The following is a 17781-nucleotide window of genomic DNA, read 5'->3' as shown; positions in this document are numbered from 1 at the left end:
TGAGCGCTAAGGGCTTCGGAGGTCCGCAGCGCCTGCGCCACAATGGCAGCACGTGATCGTGATCGTGGTTGGTTCGATGTGGCTTGCGCGTGGCTTGCCGCCCTGTGGGTCCTGCATTGTTCCATTGTTCCACGAATTGGGAACAAGCACACGCCTATATTTGGTAATTTGCTGCGTTGCCTCGCAGCTGACAGTTCAAACCCCGCAGAGCACCGCGTGGGCCACCGGTACCCTGCTTAAATATCCCCGTCTCGCCGTCAGACTCGGTACGTCCGCGCACTGGCAGAATGTCCCCGCTCGCGATTTCTGACTACGAGTCTAGTGACGCCGGCTCGCGATCACCCTCCCCGGGATTCGCACCGCTGCACTCATCCCCCTCGACCCCGTATTTCTCGGACGCAGGCTACAGCTCTCCCGGCGACATCCCCGAGGAGTCAGACTACGCCAGCGGCAGCGAAGGCATCGTAGGCGAACAAGAAGAAGACGACGAGACCGATCTAGACGCAGCATCGCGTGCCAGCGATACATCAGACCAAGCCCCGCATCTTGACGGCTCCGCATTCGAGCCTGCACCTTTCGTCGTCTCGGACGCCCCAGCAGTATCTCTCGTTACACGACCAGCCGCTCCAGGGACCGGTGTCGAAGGTGGAGGGACGCAAGTAGACGCCAGACCTGTAACGCCGCCAAAGAACCCGTCCAACGTGTCGCGTTTGGCTGACGGGTCGAAGTCCACACCTGTTGCCCACAAACCATCCACTGCACATTCCAACTCCTTACATCCAACTCGGGGCACCGAGTATATGCCCAAAATTCGTCGTGAGAACGCCTTCGAGATGGAGCGCAAGATCGTACAAGTCAGCCTGGAGACGTTCATGCAGACGTTCGTGCCCGGAGCCGACCTTCCCTCCGATACCGTCGTGGAGGATTTCGACCCCGTTCAATTCAAGGGTACAGAGGAACCCATGTACGACGAGCTGGTCAGTGTTTTCACCGGATGGCGTAGGATCATGGCGGACTGATTGTTGTTGGCAGTGCAAGGTGGCGAACTCGGTCTTCGACCACGTCCCCATCAAAGCCGGTGTCCCGAGGCTGGTAGCGAAGAACACGAGCGTCTGGCCCGATCCTACGGACAAGGGTGACTACGAGGAGAACACGAAGCCTGACGTAACTGTCTATCCCGAACACGACGACGCGAAGCGCGCATATACGATCGAGGCGTCAGCACTCAGGGGGAAGTCGGATAATAGAAAACAACACTGTCGAGAGAAGGAGGCTAGGACGTCGTGGTTGTGGGCAAGCCTTTGTATCGAAGCGAAGGTTCACACAACCGACTCTCCGTTCGAGGTGCCGGCAGCCAAGAAGAGTGGTAGGGCCGGGAAGACCGGAGCACGTACGGGAGCTACGCCTGACGAAGCAGGGTCGGGACGATCAGGCCGGGCGAAGGTTTCTACCCCGTCGGCGACTGTCTCTGGGACTGTCCAAGCAGCATCGTCGGCTTCTACCCCGGGCCCCGCTGCTCCGGGGGCGAGCAGCACCGCCGCGCCGTCTTTCCTGCGTCTGGACAACAAGGGCGCTAAGCAGACAATGGGCCAGATGTGTCAGCAAGTCTCGAAGATCCTGCGAAGGCAGTTCCTATCCTGCCTGTTCACGGTATTTACCTGTCGTGACCATGCGTGGCTACTCTACTGGGACCGCGCGGGGTTGGTTGTTTCGGAGCCGTTCAACTTCGTGCAGCAGCCACGCCTCTTCCACAACTTCTTCTATCGGTTCGCCTGTATGACCGACATGCAGAGAGGCTTCGACCCGACGGTGACGCGGGCGACCGAGGAGGACGTTGAGCTGATGCGCAGCCACAAGAAGTTCGACACTGACTGGCACGAGGCCCAGTTTAAGGGTTCGTTGGCACCGGGCTGGCCGATCTACGAGGTCTCCGTTCCTGAAGAAGACATGATCTCGGAGGATGAGCTCAAGACGGGCGAGAAAGTGCGGCGAGACAACGGAGGCAAGCCTAAGCGGAAGTTCCTCGTCGGGAAGCCGTACTTCATGAGTAGCTCGCCCACCGGAGGAGGAACGAGGGGATATATCGCGTATGACGTCGCCGAACATCGATTGGTCTTCTTCAAGGAGTGTTGGCGCGTGGACGAGCCGACCTATCATCCGGAAGGGGATGTGTACCTGCGATTGCATAAAAATAACGTGCAGTTCATAGCGACCCCAATCGCCGCGGGCGACGTTTGCGATGCGCCCGGCGAAGCTCGTTCTACTCGCACGCAAGACTTCCTCGAAGACTCGCCGCCCAAGCTCATCCAGTATCGCATCTTCTTGGAACAGATCGGTAAACCGCTCAAAGAATACAGGACTTCTCGCGAGTTAGCGGCCGCTATGTACTGCTGTTTGACAGGTTCGTCGAGCGCTGACTTCATATCTGGTCTGGGCAGATGCTCATCCGTTCTGTCAGCGCATGAACAAGCCTGGGAAAACGCCCAAGTCCTGCACCGTGACATAAGCAGCGAGAATCTGCTGATATTGTGTGTTATCCGCGATGGCAAGATTGTGGGATGGATCGGTATATTGGTCGACTGGGGTTTGTGCAAGTACAAGGAGGAGTTACTAAAACGGAGTGTGCTGAAGACCCGTTCAGTGAGTCTCTGTGAGGGCGTTAATGACTGTACATTTTGCTGATTTTGTGTAGGGCACATGGCAGTTCATCTCCGCAGTCTTGCTGGCATTCCCAGGACACTTTGCGCACGCAGTGTGGCACGATCTCGAGTCATTCATTCACGTCCTTCACTGGATGTGTCTGCGATTCCACGTCACGAACTTTTCGAGGAACACGAAGATGTTGCACAAACACGTCAGCGCAGTCTACGACGCATCATTTCCGTCACCCGATGGTACTTCTGTTGGCGGAGAAGAGAAGCTGATGATGATGCGAGCAGGAACGGTGCCGTTCGAACTCGTCGGAGGATCTGCTGACCGGTCAACGCCGGGTTTGCACTGCCTCTTGACTGAACTCGCGGAGCTTTACAAGTCGCACTACAAGTGGCTGAAACCTCGGCTACCGGCGTCGCACCCGTACGTCGCATCCTCCGTGGCGCCCTCCGTCGTTTCGGAGGAACTCGACCCGGGGCTCGATCTCATTCCGATTCCGGATAAGAGGTTGACCACATCTCGACTACAACCAGAAGTGCAAGAAATCCCAGCGAATTCAGTTCTCGAGGACCACAAGGAGATGAAAATGGTATTCGAGGACGTGCTGCGCCCCCAGGGAGGCCCGTGGACATACGATGACAAGACCGGGGACAACTTCGCCTACTTCAACACGTCCATGGATCTACAGAGCAGGCTGTCAAGGGAGTCTGTCAAGAGGTCTGCGGACAATTCTGTGGACGACAGACCCGACAAGCGCATCAGGAGTGACACTAGCAGCGTGCCCGTGTCGTCCACTTCGTTGTTGGGCTCGATAGCTGAGAACGTCGAAGGCTGAGGTCGAACGGGGCCGCCTATCGCATAGGGGACTGATTTGTCGGCGCTGATATCCGACGACCGTATGTACTCGTAAGTATCGTAGCAGTTGTTCATCTGTCTGTGGATACGTAGGATTGCCATTCTTGTTAGTAGACCGTGTACCGTATACGTTCGGCAGCATGGACGTTCGTAATGTCAAATGTGTGTGGTTCATGTGTACTGTGATAGTCGCAGCAGCTCCGAGATGCAGGCACGGCTAGTCTGAGCCTCGAACCCTCAAAACGCTCTACATCAACTACTGGCAGGTATCACTCACGCTTTCCCGAGTCCTACGATGTCCACTTGTAGACAGTACCTGTGCGGAAGCATATGTGCCTCGACGCGGCTTGAGATCGGCGCATCACAACCTCAGCGATCATAAACGCATACTGCATACGAGGGACGGTACAAGGGCTGCATAATACTAGGTATACATTGAAGTTGCGGAGACCACATCACTTTGTACATCCTGAGAGCCTACACATGACGGCTGCCACCCGTAGCAGAACGAGAAAGGAATATCAAAAGATCAAGCACATGCAGAAGGTTGAAGGTCGAAGAGCAAATAGTATAAGTTACTGATCAATCACGAAGGAGACTGGGCGTTCTGGGATGACCAATTGTCACCTGCAGACGTCCGTAATGGCCCTCCAAAAAAAAAAAAAATCACGAAGGAGACGGCGACCCAATCGCGCGCAAGCACCCGTGCGCGAACGCCCCCGCATCGCAGGACGTCACGCTGAACAGCTCCCGCAGGTCCAGGTGGCCGACCCACCACAGCAGCGCGCGCGTCCCCAGCACCGCCGCCACCACCCCGAGGATCTCGACGTACGGGTTCGTCTGTCGAGCGAGCAGGCTCGTGAGCGCCTTGCGCAGACGATCGCGAGGGGGGGGGGGACGAGACGTACCCATATCGATGCCCACGAGTTCCGCCTCGGCGCGGCATGCCTCCTGGGTGCCCGCGGCGGCGCTGCTTCCAGCACCGTCGCAGACCCGTTCTGTCACTGTGCCTGCGCTACATTGAGCCTCGCCAGGAGCTCCCGACGCTCCTCCTTCACGAGTTTCATCGTTTCCTCATGCGCCGCGACTGTGTCCTCCGCGCGCATACGACCATCCCGTGCCTCGCACAGGGCTCCCTCCAGCTCCGCCACCGTCGCAGCGCACTCGCGCTTCTGCGCGTCCAATTGAGCGACGCGTGCGAGGATCTGGCTGTTCCGCGTCTACACGTCGCCGAGCTCCGTCTTCTTGCTCATCTCCGCCTCGAGCCGGGCCGTCTACTCCCTGAGCGGGGCGCATTCCGCCTCACTCACGGCCGCACGGTCGTCCGACTGCTGCTTCACGAGCCTCTCAGCATCCGCGAAAAGCTCCACCTCCGCGAGTTTGCCTTGCAGGAAGCCGACCAGCTCGTCTTGCACGTTGGCCGCACCCTTCGCTTGCTTGAGCTGCCACCACGACGTCACTTAGCATTTTTCAATGCGCTGAGACCTGGCAGAACCCGCGTACCTCCTCCTGGATAGCCAGCGCGGTATTTGCGCTTCTCCTCAATCCCCTCTTCATCCCGCCCCGCGCTTCTTTCAGCTGCACGGCATAGCCTCACGCTCGTGCTCGAGCATCGCAACTTCGTCCTCCTTGCTCCTTGCTCCTTAGCGACGCGCGGGCTTCGCCAAGCTGGAATCCCCCCATGTCAGTCCAAACGTACTTTCAGAGCACGATGCAACACAACACACCTGGCTCTGCACGTAAGTCGGGTCATCGGCTCCTCTACGAACAGAACCCGTCAACGGCCATCCAATCCAGACCACCAGGACGGACTCACCATTATGGCTCTTACTCCTACTCGACGCTCGCCACGCTACCCTGCCGCCTGAGTATATCCCCCGGCCGCTTCTTCACGCCCGCACCCGCCGCGGGGCCCGCTTCCTGTCCAGACATCGCGCGCGACTCGATCGACGTCACGCTCTTCATGTCCGCCTCGCGTTCCACCGACGTCCGTGGGTCCGACGGCGGCGGCATCACCGGGAACGTCTGCTCGTTCGCCGGCTTCGTTTCAGCCGAAGTTGCAGGCGGCATCCCCGTCGCGATCGCGGTGGATACCACGCTGACCGGAAGGCGCCTCAACGACATCGAAAGCAAGCGTGAGCGCGGTTCCACCGCTGCCGCCGCACCCTGCGCTGCCTCGCGATGCCGAATGGAATCCTGCGGTCCTCTCCGCCCGACTCACGACAACAAAAGCAGAATGGAATCGCATACTGCGCTCAGGTGCTCGTTCATGCACATGTAGTTGTCTGCCAATGACAGGAAAATAGTCTCCGCAGGTGCATGTGCGGCCCATCATGATCATGCGCCCACAAGTTCTCGAGGATAGTCACACAGCTACGCACCACATTGGAATCCTGCGGGAAGCCAGAGTGCTGAATGGTCCCTGTAAGCGTAGGCAGCGTCTGTTTCATGGCACCGCACACATCGGGTCCTATCGGGTCACAGTCTCAGTCTAATGAGCCTGACTCGGAGGGCATCACCTTCACCAGCTGCGTTTCCACAGCGGGAAAGGAAAAAGAGATGAGGACAAGTTCCCTAGTTCCATCCCAGAAGAGGTCATGAAGCATCTGCGCAACTTGACGGAAGCGCGACAGTGTGGGCTGAGAGACAACGGTGACACAGCGGAGCACAGCGGTGCGCACTGCGCGCAGTCGGTGCCCGTGCAACAATGACCGCACGTGATCGCGATCGGTGGCTGGTAACCGTTGGTTCGCTGTGGCTTCGCTCAAGCTTGGCTTCCAATATTACTAGCTCTGCGACAGAGACTGGTGTGGCTCGAGTGTATGCTCAAGCGCTCAAGGTTCGTAAGGGTTAGGCCTTTGAGATGGAACGCAAGATCGCACAAGTCAGCCTGGAGACGTTCATCCAAGTGTTCGTGCACGGAGCGGACATTCCCCCGATGTCGTCGTGGACACATTCGACCCCGTTTGCTTTGAGGGTAAAGAGTGGCCCATGTATGACGAGTTGGTCAGTATTTTCACCGGATGGTGCAGAATCTTGGTGGGCTGATTTCTTTCCGACAGTGCAAGGTGGCAAACTCGGTCTTCGACCACGTCCCCGTCAGAGACGGTATCCCGAGGCTGGTAGCGAAGAACACACATCGCTGGCCTGACCCTACCGACACGCCCGACTTTGAGGAGAACACGAACCCTGACGTAACTGTCTATCCCGAACACGACGACGCGAAGCGCGCATATACGATCGAGGCGTCAGCGCTCAAAGGAAAGTCGGAGCAGAGAATCAAGCACTGTGAAGAGAAGGAAGCTAGGACATCGTGGCTATGGGCAAGCCTCTTTATCGAAGCGAAGGCCGCCGCCAACGACTCTCCGTTTGTGGTGCCGCCAGCGATGAAGACTGGTAGGGCCGAGAAGACTGAAGCACGCACGGCAGCGACGCCTGATGAGGCAGAGCCGGGATCATCAGGTCGGGCGACGGCTGAGACCGCCTCAGCAGCGTCGACGACGTTCACTCCTGCTACTCCAGAACCGAACAACACAGCCACACCGTCTTCCCTCCGTCAAGATGCCATCAGCAGTCAGCAGACAATGGGGCAGATGTGTCAGTACGTTTACAAGATCCTGCGAAGACAGTTCCTATCCTGTCTGTTCACGGTCTTCACCTGCCGTGACTATGCATGGCTACTCTACTGGGACCGGGCGGGGGTCATTGTTTCGGAGCCGTTCAACTTTGTGCAGCAGCCGCGCTTCTTACAGAACTTCTTCTATCGGTTCGCCTGTATGGATGTCATCCAGAGAGGCGGCGACCCGACGGTCACTCGGGCGACCGAGGACGAGGTTGAGCTGATGCACAGCCACGATAGGTTCGACTCTGACTGGCACAGGACCCAGTTCAAGGCCACGTTAGCACCAGGCTGGCCTATCTACAAGGTTTCCGTTCCGGACGAAGACATAATCTCGGCAGATGAGCTCAAGACGGGCGTAAAAGCGCAGCGGGGCGTTTCTCAGTCGGACAACGGCCCCAAGCCTGAGCGAAAGTTCCTCGTCGGGAAGCCGTACTTCATGAGTAGCTCGCCCACCGGAGGAGGAACAAGGGGATACATCGCGTATGACGTCGCCGAACATCGACTGGTCTTCTTCAAGGAGTATTGGCGCGTGGACGAGCCGACCTACCATCCGGAGGGAGAGGTTTACCTGGAGTTGCAAAAACACGGGGTGCAGTACATAGCAACCCCGATCGCTGCCGGCGACGTTTGCGGTGCGACCGGCGAAGCTCGTTCTACTCGTGCGCAAGCCTTCCTCGAAGGCTCGCCGCCCAAGCTCATCCAATATCGTATAATCTTGCTGGAGATCGGTAAACCGCTGAAAGAATACGAGACTTCTCGCGAGTTAGTACGCGCCACGTACTGCTGTTTGACAGGTTCGTCGACCGTTCACTTCATGATTGCTCTGGGCAGATGCTCATCTGTTCTTCCAGCACATCAAGATGCCTGGGAAAAGGCCGGTGTCTTGCACCGCGACATCAGCAGCGGTAACCTGCTGCTACGCTGTGTTATCCGTGACGGCAAGGTTGTAGGATGGATCGGTATATTGGTCGACTGGGGTTTGTGCAAGTACAAGGATGAGTTAGGAATGCGGAGTGTGTTGAAGACCCGTTCAGTGAGTCTCTGTAAGGGCCTGAACGACGGTACATTTGGCTGATTTTGTGTACTAGGGCACATGGCAGTTCATCTCCGCAGTCTTGCTGGCATTCCCGGGACACTTTGCGCACACCGTGTGGCACGACATCGAGTCGTTCATCCACGTCCTGCATTGGATGTGTCTGCGATTCCACATGACGGATTATTCGACGAACAAGAAGCAGTTGCACGACTACGTCAGCGGAGTCTACGATGCATCATATGTGTCACCCGATGGTACTTCGGTTGGCGGTAAAGCCAAGCTGACGATGATGCAAGCAGGAACGGTACCGTTCAAACTCGTCGGAGGATCTGCTGGCCGTTCCACGCCTGGTCTGCACAGGCTCTTAGCTGATCTCGCGGTGCTCTACGGGTCACACTACAAGTCGCTGGAGCCTAAGCTGCCGACATTACACCCGGACGTCGCACCTTCCGTGGCGCCCTCCGTCGTTTCGGAGGAAGTCGACTCGGAGCTCGATCTCATTCCGATTCCGGCTAAGGGGCTGACCACATCTCGACTACAACCAGTGGTGCAAGCGACCCCAGCGATCTCAGTTCTTGAGGACCATAAGGAGATCAAGATGGCGTTCGAGAACGTGCTGCGCCCCGAGGAAGGCCCGTGGACTGCCGATCAAAAGATCGGGGACAACTTCGCCCACTTCGAGACGTCCATGGATCAACAGAGTTGGGATTCAAGGGAGTCCGTCAAGAGGTCTGCGGACAGTTCTGTGGACGACAGACCTAAGAAGCGCATTAGGAGCGACATCAGCAGCGTGTCTGTCTCGACCGCCCCGTTGTTGGGCTCGATAGTTGAGAACGTCGATGACTGAGGTTGAATGGCCGCTTTTCGCGTCGAGGACTGGGTTGTCAACTCGGATATCCGACGTCCGTGTGTACTCGTAAGTATCGTATCACTTTGTTTTGTCTGTCTGTGTCTATGTACGATCGCCGTTGTTTGCCAACCGATTATTCAAACTTAGTAGATCATGTACCGTATATGTTCGACAGTAGTATGGACATGCGTAATGTCAAACGTATGTGATTCATGTGGTAGTCGCGCAGCCCCGAGACGACCGTATGTGGGCCATCAACGTTCAAACACTCCACGTCAACTACATTCTGAGGAGTATTTATTGTATCACACACCTTGCCTAATGGTCTCCCAAGCATCCACTCGCCAGCAATTCTCCTGGGCAGTTCGAGCTGGCGTTCGCATCTAGACAGTACCTCTGTTATAAATGATGCGCTTCGGAACCGGCATGAGATCGGTGCTGCACAACCCTCCGTTGTCATAAAAGCATACTGCATACGAGCGACGGATAAGGGCGGCATAGTACTGTATACAGGTTGCGGAGACTACACATCACTTGTACATCCTGAGAGCCTACACTTCAGCATGACGGCTGCCACCAGTGGCAGAACGAGAAAGGAACACCAAAAGATCAAGCACATGCAGAAGGTCGAAGGTCGAAGAGCAAATAGGATAAGTTACTGATCAATCACGAAGGAGACGGCGACCCGATCGCGCGCAAGCACCCGTGCGCGAACGCCCCCGCATCGCACGACGTCACGCTGAACAGCTCGCGCAGGTCCAGGTGGCCTACCCACCACAGCAGCGCGCGCGTCCCCAGCACCGCCGCCACGACGCCGAGGATCTCGACGTACGGGTTCGTCTGTCGAGCGAGCAGGCCCGTGAGCGCCTTGCGCAGACGATCGCGGGGGGCGACGAGACGTACCCATATCGATGCCCACGAGTTCCGCCTCGGCGCGGCATGCCTCCTGGGTGCCCGCGGCGGCGCTGCTGCCGTCGCAAACCCGTTCTGTCCCTGCGCCTGCGCTGCATTGAGCCTCGCCAGGAGCTCCCGCCGCTCCTCCTCCACGAGCTTCATCGTCTCCTCATGCGCCGCCGACTGCGCCCGCTCCTCCTCCAGGGCAGCCACCCGCTCTAGGGCCTCATGTAGGCTGTCCTCCGCGCGCGTACGGCCATCCCGTGCCTCGCGCAGGGCCCCCTCCAGCTCCGCCACCTTTGCGGCGCGCTCGCGTTTGTGCGCGTCCAACTCAGCGACGCGTGCGAGGATCTGGCTGTTCCGCGTCTGCGCTTCGCCGAGCTCCCTCTCCTTCTTGTTCATCTCCGCCTCGAGGCGGACCCTGTGCTCCCTGAGCGCGGCGCAGTCCGCCTCACTCGCGGCCGCACGGTCGTCCGACTGCTGCTTCGCGAGCCTCTCAGCTTCCGCGGAGAGCTCCACCTCTGCGAGTCTGCTTTGCAAGAAGCCGACGAGCTCGTCTTGCACGTTGGCTGCTTCCTTCGCTTGCTTGAGCTGCCACCACGACGTCAGTTAGCTTTGTTCGAACTCGCCGAGACTCAGAACCCGCTTACCTCTTCCCGGATAGCCAGCGCGGTATGAACCTCCTCTAATGACCCGAGCTCCTCGCGCTTCTCCTCAATCGCCTCCTGCAGGCTCTTCATCTCGTCCCGCGCTTCTTCCAGCTCGCGGCGCATAGCCTCACGTTCGTGCTCGAGCACCGCGACCTCGCCCTCCTTGTTCCGCAGCGACGCGCGCGCCTCGTCAAGCTAGCAACCATGCACGTTAGTTCTCCTCCATCAGCACAACAGTTCCACGCACCTGACTCTGCACATAACTCGGGTTGATCGTCATCGGCTCGTCTGCAAACACATCCCGTCAACGACCATCCAATCCAGACCACCAGGACAAACTCACCATTATGGCTCTTGCTCCCGCTCGACACGCTCGCCACGCTACCCTGCCGCCTGAGTATACCTCCCGGCCGCTTCAAGCTCAACACCCGCGTCCGCTTCTTCACACCCGCGCCCGCCGCGGGGCTCGCTTCCTGGCCAGACATCGCGCCCGACTCGGTCGACGTCACGCTCTTCACGTCCGCCTCGCGTTCCACCGACGTCCGCGGCTCCGACGGCGGCGGCGTCATCGGGAACTCCTGCCCGCTCATCGGCTTGGTTTCAGCCCCAGCTGCAGGCGGCATCCCCGTCGCGATGGCGTCGGCGAGTGCCTGCGCGGTCGGCGCACTCGCGGTGGACACCACGCTGACCGGGCGGCGCCTCAGCGACAGCGACAGCACGCGCGAGCGCGGTTTCGCCGCCGCCGCACTCAGCGCTGGCTCGGACGTCTTGCTATGCAGCGACGCGGAATCGGTCCCTGCGGTCTTTGCCGCCCGGCTCGCGAGGAGGCTCTCCGCGACCGCCTGCGCCTGCGCCTGTGCGCCCAGGTTGGGCTCGCTCGACATGTGCACGACCCCCGCGGGGCGGCCCCTCTTCGACAGGCTGAACACCCGCGCGCGTATCCCGTGCGGCCCGCTCGCAGTCCCGTTCCCGTTCGCAGTCGGCGCGGTCGGCGTCTTCAGGTCGTCCATCCCCGCGCCCTCGCTCTCTCCCGACTGGCTCTCGCCCGACCCCTCCCTCAGATGCGCCTTCTCCGACGGCAGCGCCGGCACCGACGCCGCGAGGCGCTTGTCTGCGTCCGTCTCGATAGCGAGCAGCGCCTCCGCGGTGAGCACGATCGGCTCGCTCGACATATGGATGACGCTCGTCGGGCGGCGCCTCAGCGAGAGCGACGAGAGCCGCGACCGCGACCGCCTCCGCTGGCCCTGCGAGGGCGACGGCGAGCCGGGGTCGGACGGCGAAGGCGAGGACGCCCGTCCGCGTTCACGACCGATGGACTCGGGCGTGAGCGGGACGAAGGGGAGAGAGTTGGTCGCTGTGGGCGGGGTGGTGGTCATGGTGTCGTGTCGTGTGATAGCTAAAGTAGCTGATTCGTGTGTAGCGTTGTTAGTGATGTCGTTGCTGGTCCTGCAGCAGGGATGCTCCCGGATGCGGAGTCGGTGGGCGTGGGTGTGAAGAGGAGGGGGATGGTTACGGTCGCCCAGTTCGCAGGTGGATGTGCTGATAAGTATGTAGGATGTCCTACACGAGGCCTGTGCATGGCTGGACTCTGGGGCGCGATGAGTGCGATCCGTACGTACGTGCGCCAGCAGGGCGGTGCACGGCCTGGGTACCGTCGCCGCCCGGAATGAACTTCGCGCACAGAATTCCGGGCAGGGCACGTTGTCGTTCGCGTGTGATCCTCCTGTCCGCCGCGAGTCCTCTGAATCTACTCCAGCCTGCTCCTTCCCTCCACAGCTATCAGCCTGCCGCGCTCACATGTGCTGCCCATCGATGCGTACACTCCAGGGACATCCCGGGCGCGTGCATCAAACGTGGTCAAAGGAGGTTCCGCGCTCTGTTCCGTGACGTGCATAGCCATACCAAACACAAGTACCTACAAGCGCAAATCATGGTCCAACATAGCTGTCCTACGTGTCCATAGGCGACGTCGATGCAAAGGTAACGATAAAAGTCAACTTGAAGACAAGGGTAAGGATGATCGACTCGCAGAATGAGCGCTCTTGCTGAGTGCGAATCAGAACAAGATCGAATGGATAAAAGGTACCGAGAGGCCCCCCGACGGTCGAGAATTCTGAAGTAGAGCATCCTCTCGGCTGAGAACCTCACAGATAGAACAAGCCATCGGTCCACGCTAACCTTCGACTTGCTCCGTGCGGATGATAAAGTGTGGCCTCGATTTCTCACATAGTGACCGATGGACGGCTCGGAGCCTGACCGACGCTCGCGCGCCCCGGCTTCTCCGAGCTCTTCCTCGGCATCGCGAACATCTATGTGTACAAAATTCAGTAAACGATTTCTCACGTTGGCAGAATAATATTCACCCTCACCGTGCCGATGTCGCTCGACTCAGCACTGGACAGGGGCGCCTTGTCCAACGAGTCGATCATCTCATGACTCTCGACGTCAATGTACACCTCCTGGCCGGCCTGTATGAAGATAATTGACCACGCGTCAGACAATGACATCGCGAGGCGAGAAAGGGACGTTAATGACCGAGTTCATTACACTAACCCGCTTCCCGTAATCGCTGTGCATCTGGAGGCCCTTGATCTGCGACCGGCCGCCAAGCTCACTCGCGCTCGTACCCACGCCGACGCCGTTCCCGTACTTCCATCCGGCACGCGAGTTGAGGCTTGACATCAACGAGTTGGTGTACAGCTTTGAGAGAGGCAGATTGAAGATCAAGTGAAGACCGGCGGGCTAGAAAAGAAAGATGAGTCGTCGACTGCATGTGTTGCTGCAACGTACGCACCGTCGCAAGGAAGAGTACAAGGTCGATGATAGCGCACAGAGCAGTGATCAACCCCGTCTGGACAGTCACTGCGAGTACGATCAATAACAGTGAGACAGAGGATAGACTTCACGAAACTCACTCCTGATGATCTTGTTGACCACGTCATCGGTCTGGGAGAAGCCGGTCTTATGCTTCCTCTGCAACAGCGAGTCAATGTGACGGAAATTATCATGACTGGAAGCCATACCAAGTGCCACACGAGGGAGATAGAGATAACAGTGTCGGCGACAGCAGAGAACGCGAGCCAGACGATGACGATGACCTCAAACTGCTGAAAGTGAGTGAATTCCGGAATCATCCCCACAGCGATCGCTGTCCCGACGCCACCGCCTGCATGTCCGTCAGTCGCTGTGACTCACTGGAATCTTAATCGTACACTTACACCACTGGCAGAGCGAACAGAACATGATGAGACAGACAGCAGGAATGCTGCCTGTGAGGACCTTGACTCGCCAGGCGAAGAACATTTGAACGCACAAGGCGATAATCGCCTAGATCGACATCAGTGACCAGATGCAACATGACGCGCGGGTTTCATACCGTCATAGCAGGATCTGTCATGAATTAATTAGTGGAAGTCCATCACAGCGCTAGCGACGAGTGCTACTCACCCGTGGCGAAGACCCAGGAGGCGTAGTTGAGCCCGACAATGTCACCTGAGTACGTGAACCTTGAGCCTCATGTACTATGTTCACTTCCCATCTCGACGCACCGAACCCGTTGACAAGTGGTGCATACACGAAGGCGATGTCAAAAGCGCAGTTCAGGGTGTCACAGAAAAAGAGGAGCCCGACCTGGTTGTGCGAAGTTAGTGCGATGGGCATATCCATTGATAAGGTAGCTTACGAAAAGCTTCATCCAAAACCTGTCCCTATTGGATCGTGAGCAAAACATCGTCGTGTGGAAGGAGCGAGCAGACGCACCGCTTGTACACAGTAAAGTACAGAAAGGTTTGTGTTATCATGATACCATACAAGACGATGTTGAGAACGACCCCGACAAAGATGGGGCCGTATCTGAAAGGATCAGAGTTAGTTAATGCATAGACAGGGCGTAACGCAAGCACCTACGTTTCTGCTGCTGGAGACTGAGTCATGGTGCCGCTATTCTCTACCGCAGAGAATTATACAAGTCGTTACAAAAGTGCCCAGATGATACAACGCGTCGGATAAAAGAGTGCTTCGCAAGCGTCTTTCGCGGACGCAAGCAGATGTCGCCAAGGGTGCCGCCGCGGACTTGAGGAGAGGAGGGGAGGTGGGGGAGAGAGGGAGAGGGAGGCCGGGGCGACTTGAACCATCACTCCGGCCTTTATACCACGCCCCCGACGCAGCGGCGCGCAGACGGGTGACGGTGAGGGGTCAGCGAGAGTGGCAGAGAGTTGTGTGGGTTGACAGGCAGTGAGCTTGGACGATCCACGGGAAGCCACATACTAATCAGGATCCGGATGAGGAAGCGACCGACGCGTCCATATTTGGCGACGTGTGGCACGATCGGGCCCCCATGAGGATACCAGTCGTCCACGCTGACAGCCGCCGTCCTTCGTCCCGCACAATGCCGTCACCCAAACCGACGCCCCAGCGAAGCGTCCAGCAGCAGCAGCACAGACAAAGCCAAAGGTGTGACCACTTCATCAAAAGTCCTCGAAACGGCACACACATCATAAGGTGGCCGTCCTCGAGCAGAACTCACGCTAATAAGTGTGCATGCTTCGTGAGCCAGCGCACCGATCTGAACGGGAAGTGGCGCTTTGACATCATTCTGGAGATTGGAGTTCGCCGGCACCGAGAATCAGGCTTCCTTCCGTCTTCTGTTTGACATCTATGCAGCATGTCCCTTCTCAGCAATCACAGTGGATGGCAGCGCGGATAGTAAAATTCGGTCACAATCCCGAATCGCGTCCAGGTAAAGGAAACCCCGAATGACGGCTGAGATATTCAGTAGTTCATCCAATCAGCGAACGGGACCCTCGGGAGATTGTTGACTGTGACGAGACGCACCGCATTTACACTTGAGAGCAAACTTCAGACTAGTCAGAAGTGGAGTTACAGTGCAAGCTTGTCGTGCACACGTGTAAAGGTTTGTGTCGTCTTCTCGGACGCCGTATACGCGGGCCAAGCCGGGCTTACAATGCGTTGGCTAGCGACATCCGAAAACACCCTGACCTTTACCGCACGTCTTCTGATAATGGAACGGGTGAGCTCTGACAAAAAACAGCAATTAAGCAAGCAGTGCAACTTCCAGTGAAAGCGTGAGACGAGTCAGTTCATCATCATGATACATCACTTCCACCAGAAAATCAGGGACTCGAAGCTGATTCGACACAGAAGAACTAACAACTGCCCTTGGTTGCTCACGTACGTTCACCGGTGAGTCTAGCTGAGACCAGAGCACGAGCTACGAATGCAAATTCTGCGTACAACATCTTCTGAGCGATCATGATCATCTAACTCGGGTAAAACGAGTAAGTATCACCGACACAAACAAGCCCACCGCTTACTCACTGAGGAGGCTTGATGCGGGAAGTACCATACACGCCTAAGGTCTCCCGAGCTTATCGGACAGCAGCTGGCGGGATCCTCGAGTGGTCCTGACACGCTTGAAGCTTTGAAGCCTACCTTCCCATGAGACTGGCCTCCAGGGCATTCCATGTGATGGTTCCTCGACATAGATCTATTGGCCTCGTGAAGAAGTTGACTTTAGACCCTCCAGCTCATGAGCTACGATTTGAGTCGACGCGAATTGCCACAGTTCGCTGGTCGTAATCCACAAAATGCCTGAGGCAACGCGATTTGGAGGGCCGACGAAAGATCGAAGAAGAATTCGGGTCTCTGCCGCGAGCGTCCCTTCACGAATGATTGGAAAGCCTGAGAAGAACAAGAACGCGGATCGTCACTCACGCTTCGCGTACTATCGCAAGACCTTGAGAGGGAATTATAAAATCAGTCTTCGACATCTTCAGATCACGATCCGTGCGTACGGCCGAAGAACGAGCTCATGTAATGCCATGTGCATGATCAATTGAATACCTCGTCCTCCGAGGAGCGACCTTCCAGTCTTGCGACCACGGACCGACGCACAGCGTGCAACTGGTGCTGTGTACCGACGCATCGGGACATGGGAGCGTAGCGGGTTTGCTCCAAAGCCCGACCGCCCATCCTGCCACTGATCGAGGATCTGCAAGAGAATGAAATAGGCAGCAGCACCGATACAAGCGAGATGAGAAAGTAGAGAATACACAATACCACATCAGCACGACAACACCCTACAATCCCTCCATCTCTTCGTCAACTCCCACATCTCCATCTGCAACTTCTGCTTCGGGCGCCTCCCCACCCGCCTTCTCTTCCTCCCTAATCTCCTGTCCCTCAATCTGTACGACCTCCCCGCTCGCCGCCTCCCACCGTGCCCTCAACCCCACCCTGAACTTCACCATCTTCACGCCGACCAGCTTCAGTAGCTGTGTCTGCTCCGGCGTGAGCGTCTTCCCCGCCTCGCACACTGTGTGGGGCGCGTCTAGCGTCGGCACGCCGCGCACCATCCGGGTGCGCAGCCCGAGCTTGCGCAGCTGCGGCTCCTCGTTATGCGGGAAGGGCTCGGGCGGCGTGGAGTGCTGTTGCATGATGGGCCCGGCGGGGAGCGTGAAGGTTTGGGAGGCGATGTTGCCTGAGCGTGCGAAGTCGGGTTGTTGGAAGTCGGCGAACCACTCGAGGACTTCGGAGGGTGGGGAGGAGGTGAAGAATAGCCCAACCTGGCCTTTTATTTGCTGGACGAAGGGTCTGTGTGAGCGCGGACGACGATAGATGTCAGATGGGGCTGCGTACTTTTGCGAGTTTGTGTAGACCCATGCGACACTCCTCCTCTGGCGTTGTGCCTAATGCCTTCGCCATCACTGCTCCTCGACCAAAGAACATCCGTGCCGAGCTGCAGGCTGATCAGACCGTTAGTCGCATAAATCATGTTCACAAGACATACTCTTTCCATAGTTTTCGTACTGTCTTCAGGTGTGCGTTCCGCATGTTCCCCACCTCGAACAACCAACAGTACTCCCACTTGCCCGCATTTTCTTGTACCTTGGTCGGACGACGTCAGATATTACCGCAATGATTGACCGGCGAGACTCACTTCATTCAGTAGGGCATGCTTCTGCTCTCGTGTCTTCTTCGAGACCTTGGTCAGGGACACTACGCAACTACCGCCGTAAGCTTATGCCTTCCTTACACTGGCGACCAAGACTCACCGAGTTTCTGGCGTTTTGACTTTGGCATCCTGGAAAGAGGTTTTTGTCTCTGTTAAAAGTGATTGCAATAAAGTGATAGACAAGAGCGCCAGGGATGTTTGTGCGCGGCGCAAGCAAGCACGATTTTCACGAGAAGACGGAGGCGCCCA

At 57.6% G+C, this 17781-nt stretch overlaps 4 protein-coding genes across 4 annotated transcripts; 2 read left to right on the top strand and 2 right to left on the bottom strand.

Moving 5' to 3' along the window:
- Positions 1 to 287: 287 nt before the first annotated feature.
- B0H18DRAFT_950850 (uncharacterized protein) lies at positions 288 to 3487 on the top strand (the record flags this gene model as incomplete). The annotated part of the gene is made up of 4 exons (XM_048041982.1): positions 288 to 977; positions 1033 to 2401; positions 2459 to 2640; positions 2693 to 3487. 4 exons carry the CDS (start codon positions 288 to 290, stop codon positions 3485 to 3487), a joined length of 3036 nt encoding a protein of 1011 aa, XP_047900003.1.
- A 2797-nt stretch (positions 3488 to 6284) lies between these two features.
- Positions 6285 to 9268, top strand: B0H18DRAFT_1206888 (uncharacterized protein). Its single transcript, XM_048036190.1, has 4 exons — positions 6285 to 6513; positions 6570 to 7923; positions 7981 to 8162; positions 8218 to 9268. The coding sequence occupies exons 1-4, from the start codon at positions 6499 to 6501 to the stop codon at positions 9010 to 9012; spliced, it is 2346 nt and encodes a 781-aa protein (XP_047900002.1). The 5' UTR covers positions 6285 to 6498; the 3' UTR covers positions 9013 to 9268.
- A 3383-nt stretch (positions 9269 to 12651) lies between these two features.
- B0H18DRAFT_328088 (uncharacterized protein) lies at positions 12652 to 14659 on the bottom strand. Its single transcript, XM_048037608.1, has 13 exons — positions 14466 to 14659; positions 14319 to 14411; positions 14242 to 14266; positions 14108 to 14189; positions 14007 to 14051; positions 13936 to 13949; positions 13778 to 13886; positions 13583 to 13725; positions 13475 to 13532; positions 13354 to 13421; positions 13113 to 13301; positions 12923 to 13027; positions 12652 to 12868 (listed from the first exon to the last, which is right to left on the bottom strand). Exons 1-13 carry the CDS (start codon positions 14489 to 14491, stop codon positions 12782 to 12784), a joined length of 1044 nt encoding a protein of 347 aa, XP_047900001.1. The 5' UTR covers positions 14492 to 14659; the 3' UTR covers positions 12652 to 12781.
- A 1756-nt stretch (positions 14660 to 16415) lies between these two features.
- Positions 16416 to 17773, bottom strand: B0H18DRAFT_328048 (mRNA turnover protein 4-like protein). Its single transcript, XM_048037607.1, has 5 exons — positions 17633 to 17773; positions 17518 to 17576; positions 17368 to 17465; positions 17217 to 17316; positions 16416 to 17158 (listed from the first exon to the last, which is right to left on the bottom strand). Exons 1-5 carry the CDS (start codon positions 17658 to 17660, stop codon positions 16658 to 16660), a joined length of 786 nt encoding a protein of 261 aa, XP_047900000.1. The 5' UTR covers positions 17661 to 17773; the 3' UTR covers positions 16416 to 16657.
- Positions 17774 to 17781: the final 8 nt, after the last annotated feature.

The sequence above is a fragment of the Fomitopsis serialis genome (assembly GCF_022376445.1).
Source record: "Fomitopsis serialis strain Sig1Antser10 chromosome Unknown B0H18scaffold_3, whole genome shotgun sequence".
NCBI lineage: Eukaryota > Fungi > Basidiomycota > Agaricomycetes > Polyporales > Fomitopsidaceae > Fomitopsis > Fomitopsis serialis.
The sequence above is the reverse complement of the archived record's forward strand: the minus strand, read 5'-3'. Positions and strand labels throughout refer to the sequence as shown.

Bases quoted from the DNA above. Each gene is read 5' to 3' on its own strand.
- B0H18DRAFT_328088 (XM_048037608.1), bottom strand. From the start codon at position 14,491: ATGACTCAGTCTCCAGCAGCAGAAAC. The intron at 13,422-13,474 runs GTGAGTTTCGTG...TCGTACTCGCAG, and splicing joins GGTCAACAAGATCATCAGGA to TGACTGTCCAGACGGGGTTG. The intron at 13,028-13,112 runs GTTAGTGTAATG...ATCTTCATACAG, and splicing joins ACAGCGATTACGGGAAGCGG to GCCGGCCAGGAGGTGTACAT.
- B0H18DRAFT_328048 (XM_048037607.1), bottom strand. From the start codon at position 17,660: ATGCCAAAGTCAAAACGCCAGAAACTCG. The intron at 17,577-17,632 runs GTGAGTCTTGGT...GTAGTTGCGTAG, and splicing joins GTCAAAACGCCAGAAACTCG to TGTCCCTGACCAAGGTCTCG. The intron at 17,466-17,517 runs GTGAGTCTCGCC...CGTCCGACCAAG, and splicing joins AGCATGCCCTACTGAATGAA to GTACAAGAAAATGCGGGCAA.
- B0H18DRAFT_1206888 (XM_048036190.1), top strand. The intron at 7,924-7,980 runs GTTCGTCGACCG...CTGTTCTTCCAG, and splicing joins CACGTACTGCTGTTTGACAG to CACATCAAGATGCCTGGGAA. The intron at 8,163-8,217 runs GTGAGTCTCTGT...TTTGTGTACTAG, and splicing joins GTGTGTTGAAGACCCGTTCA to GGCACATGGCAGTTCATCTC.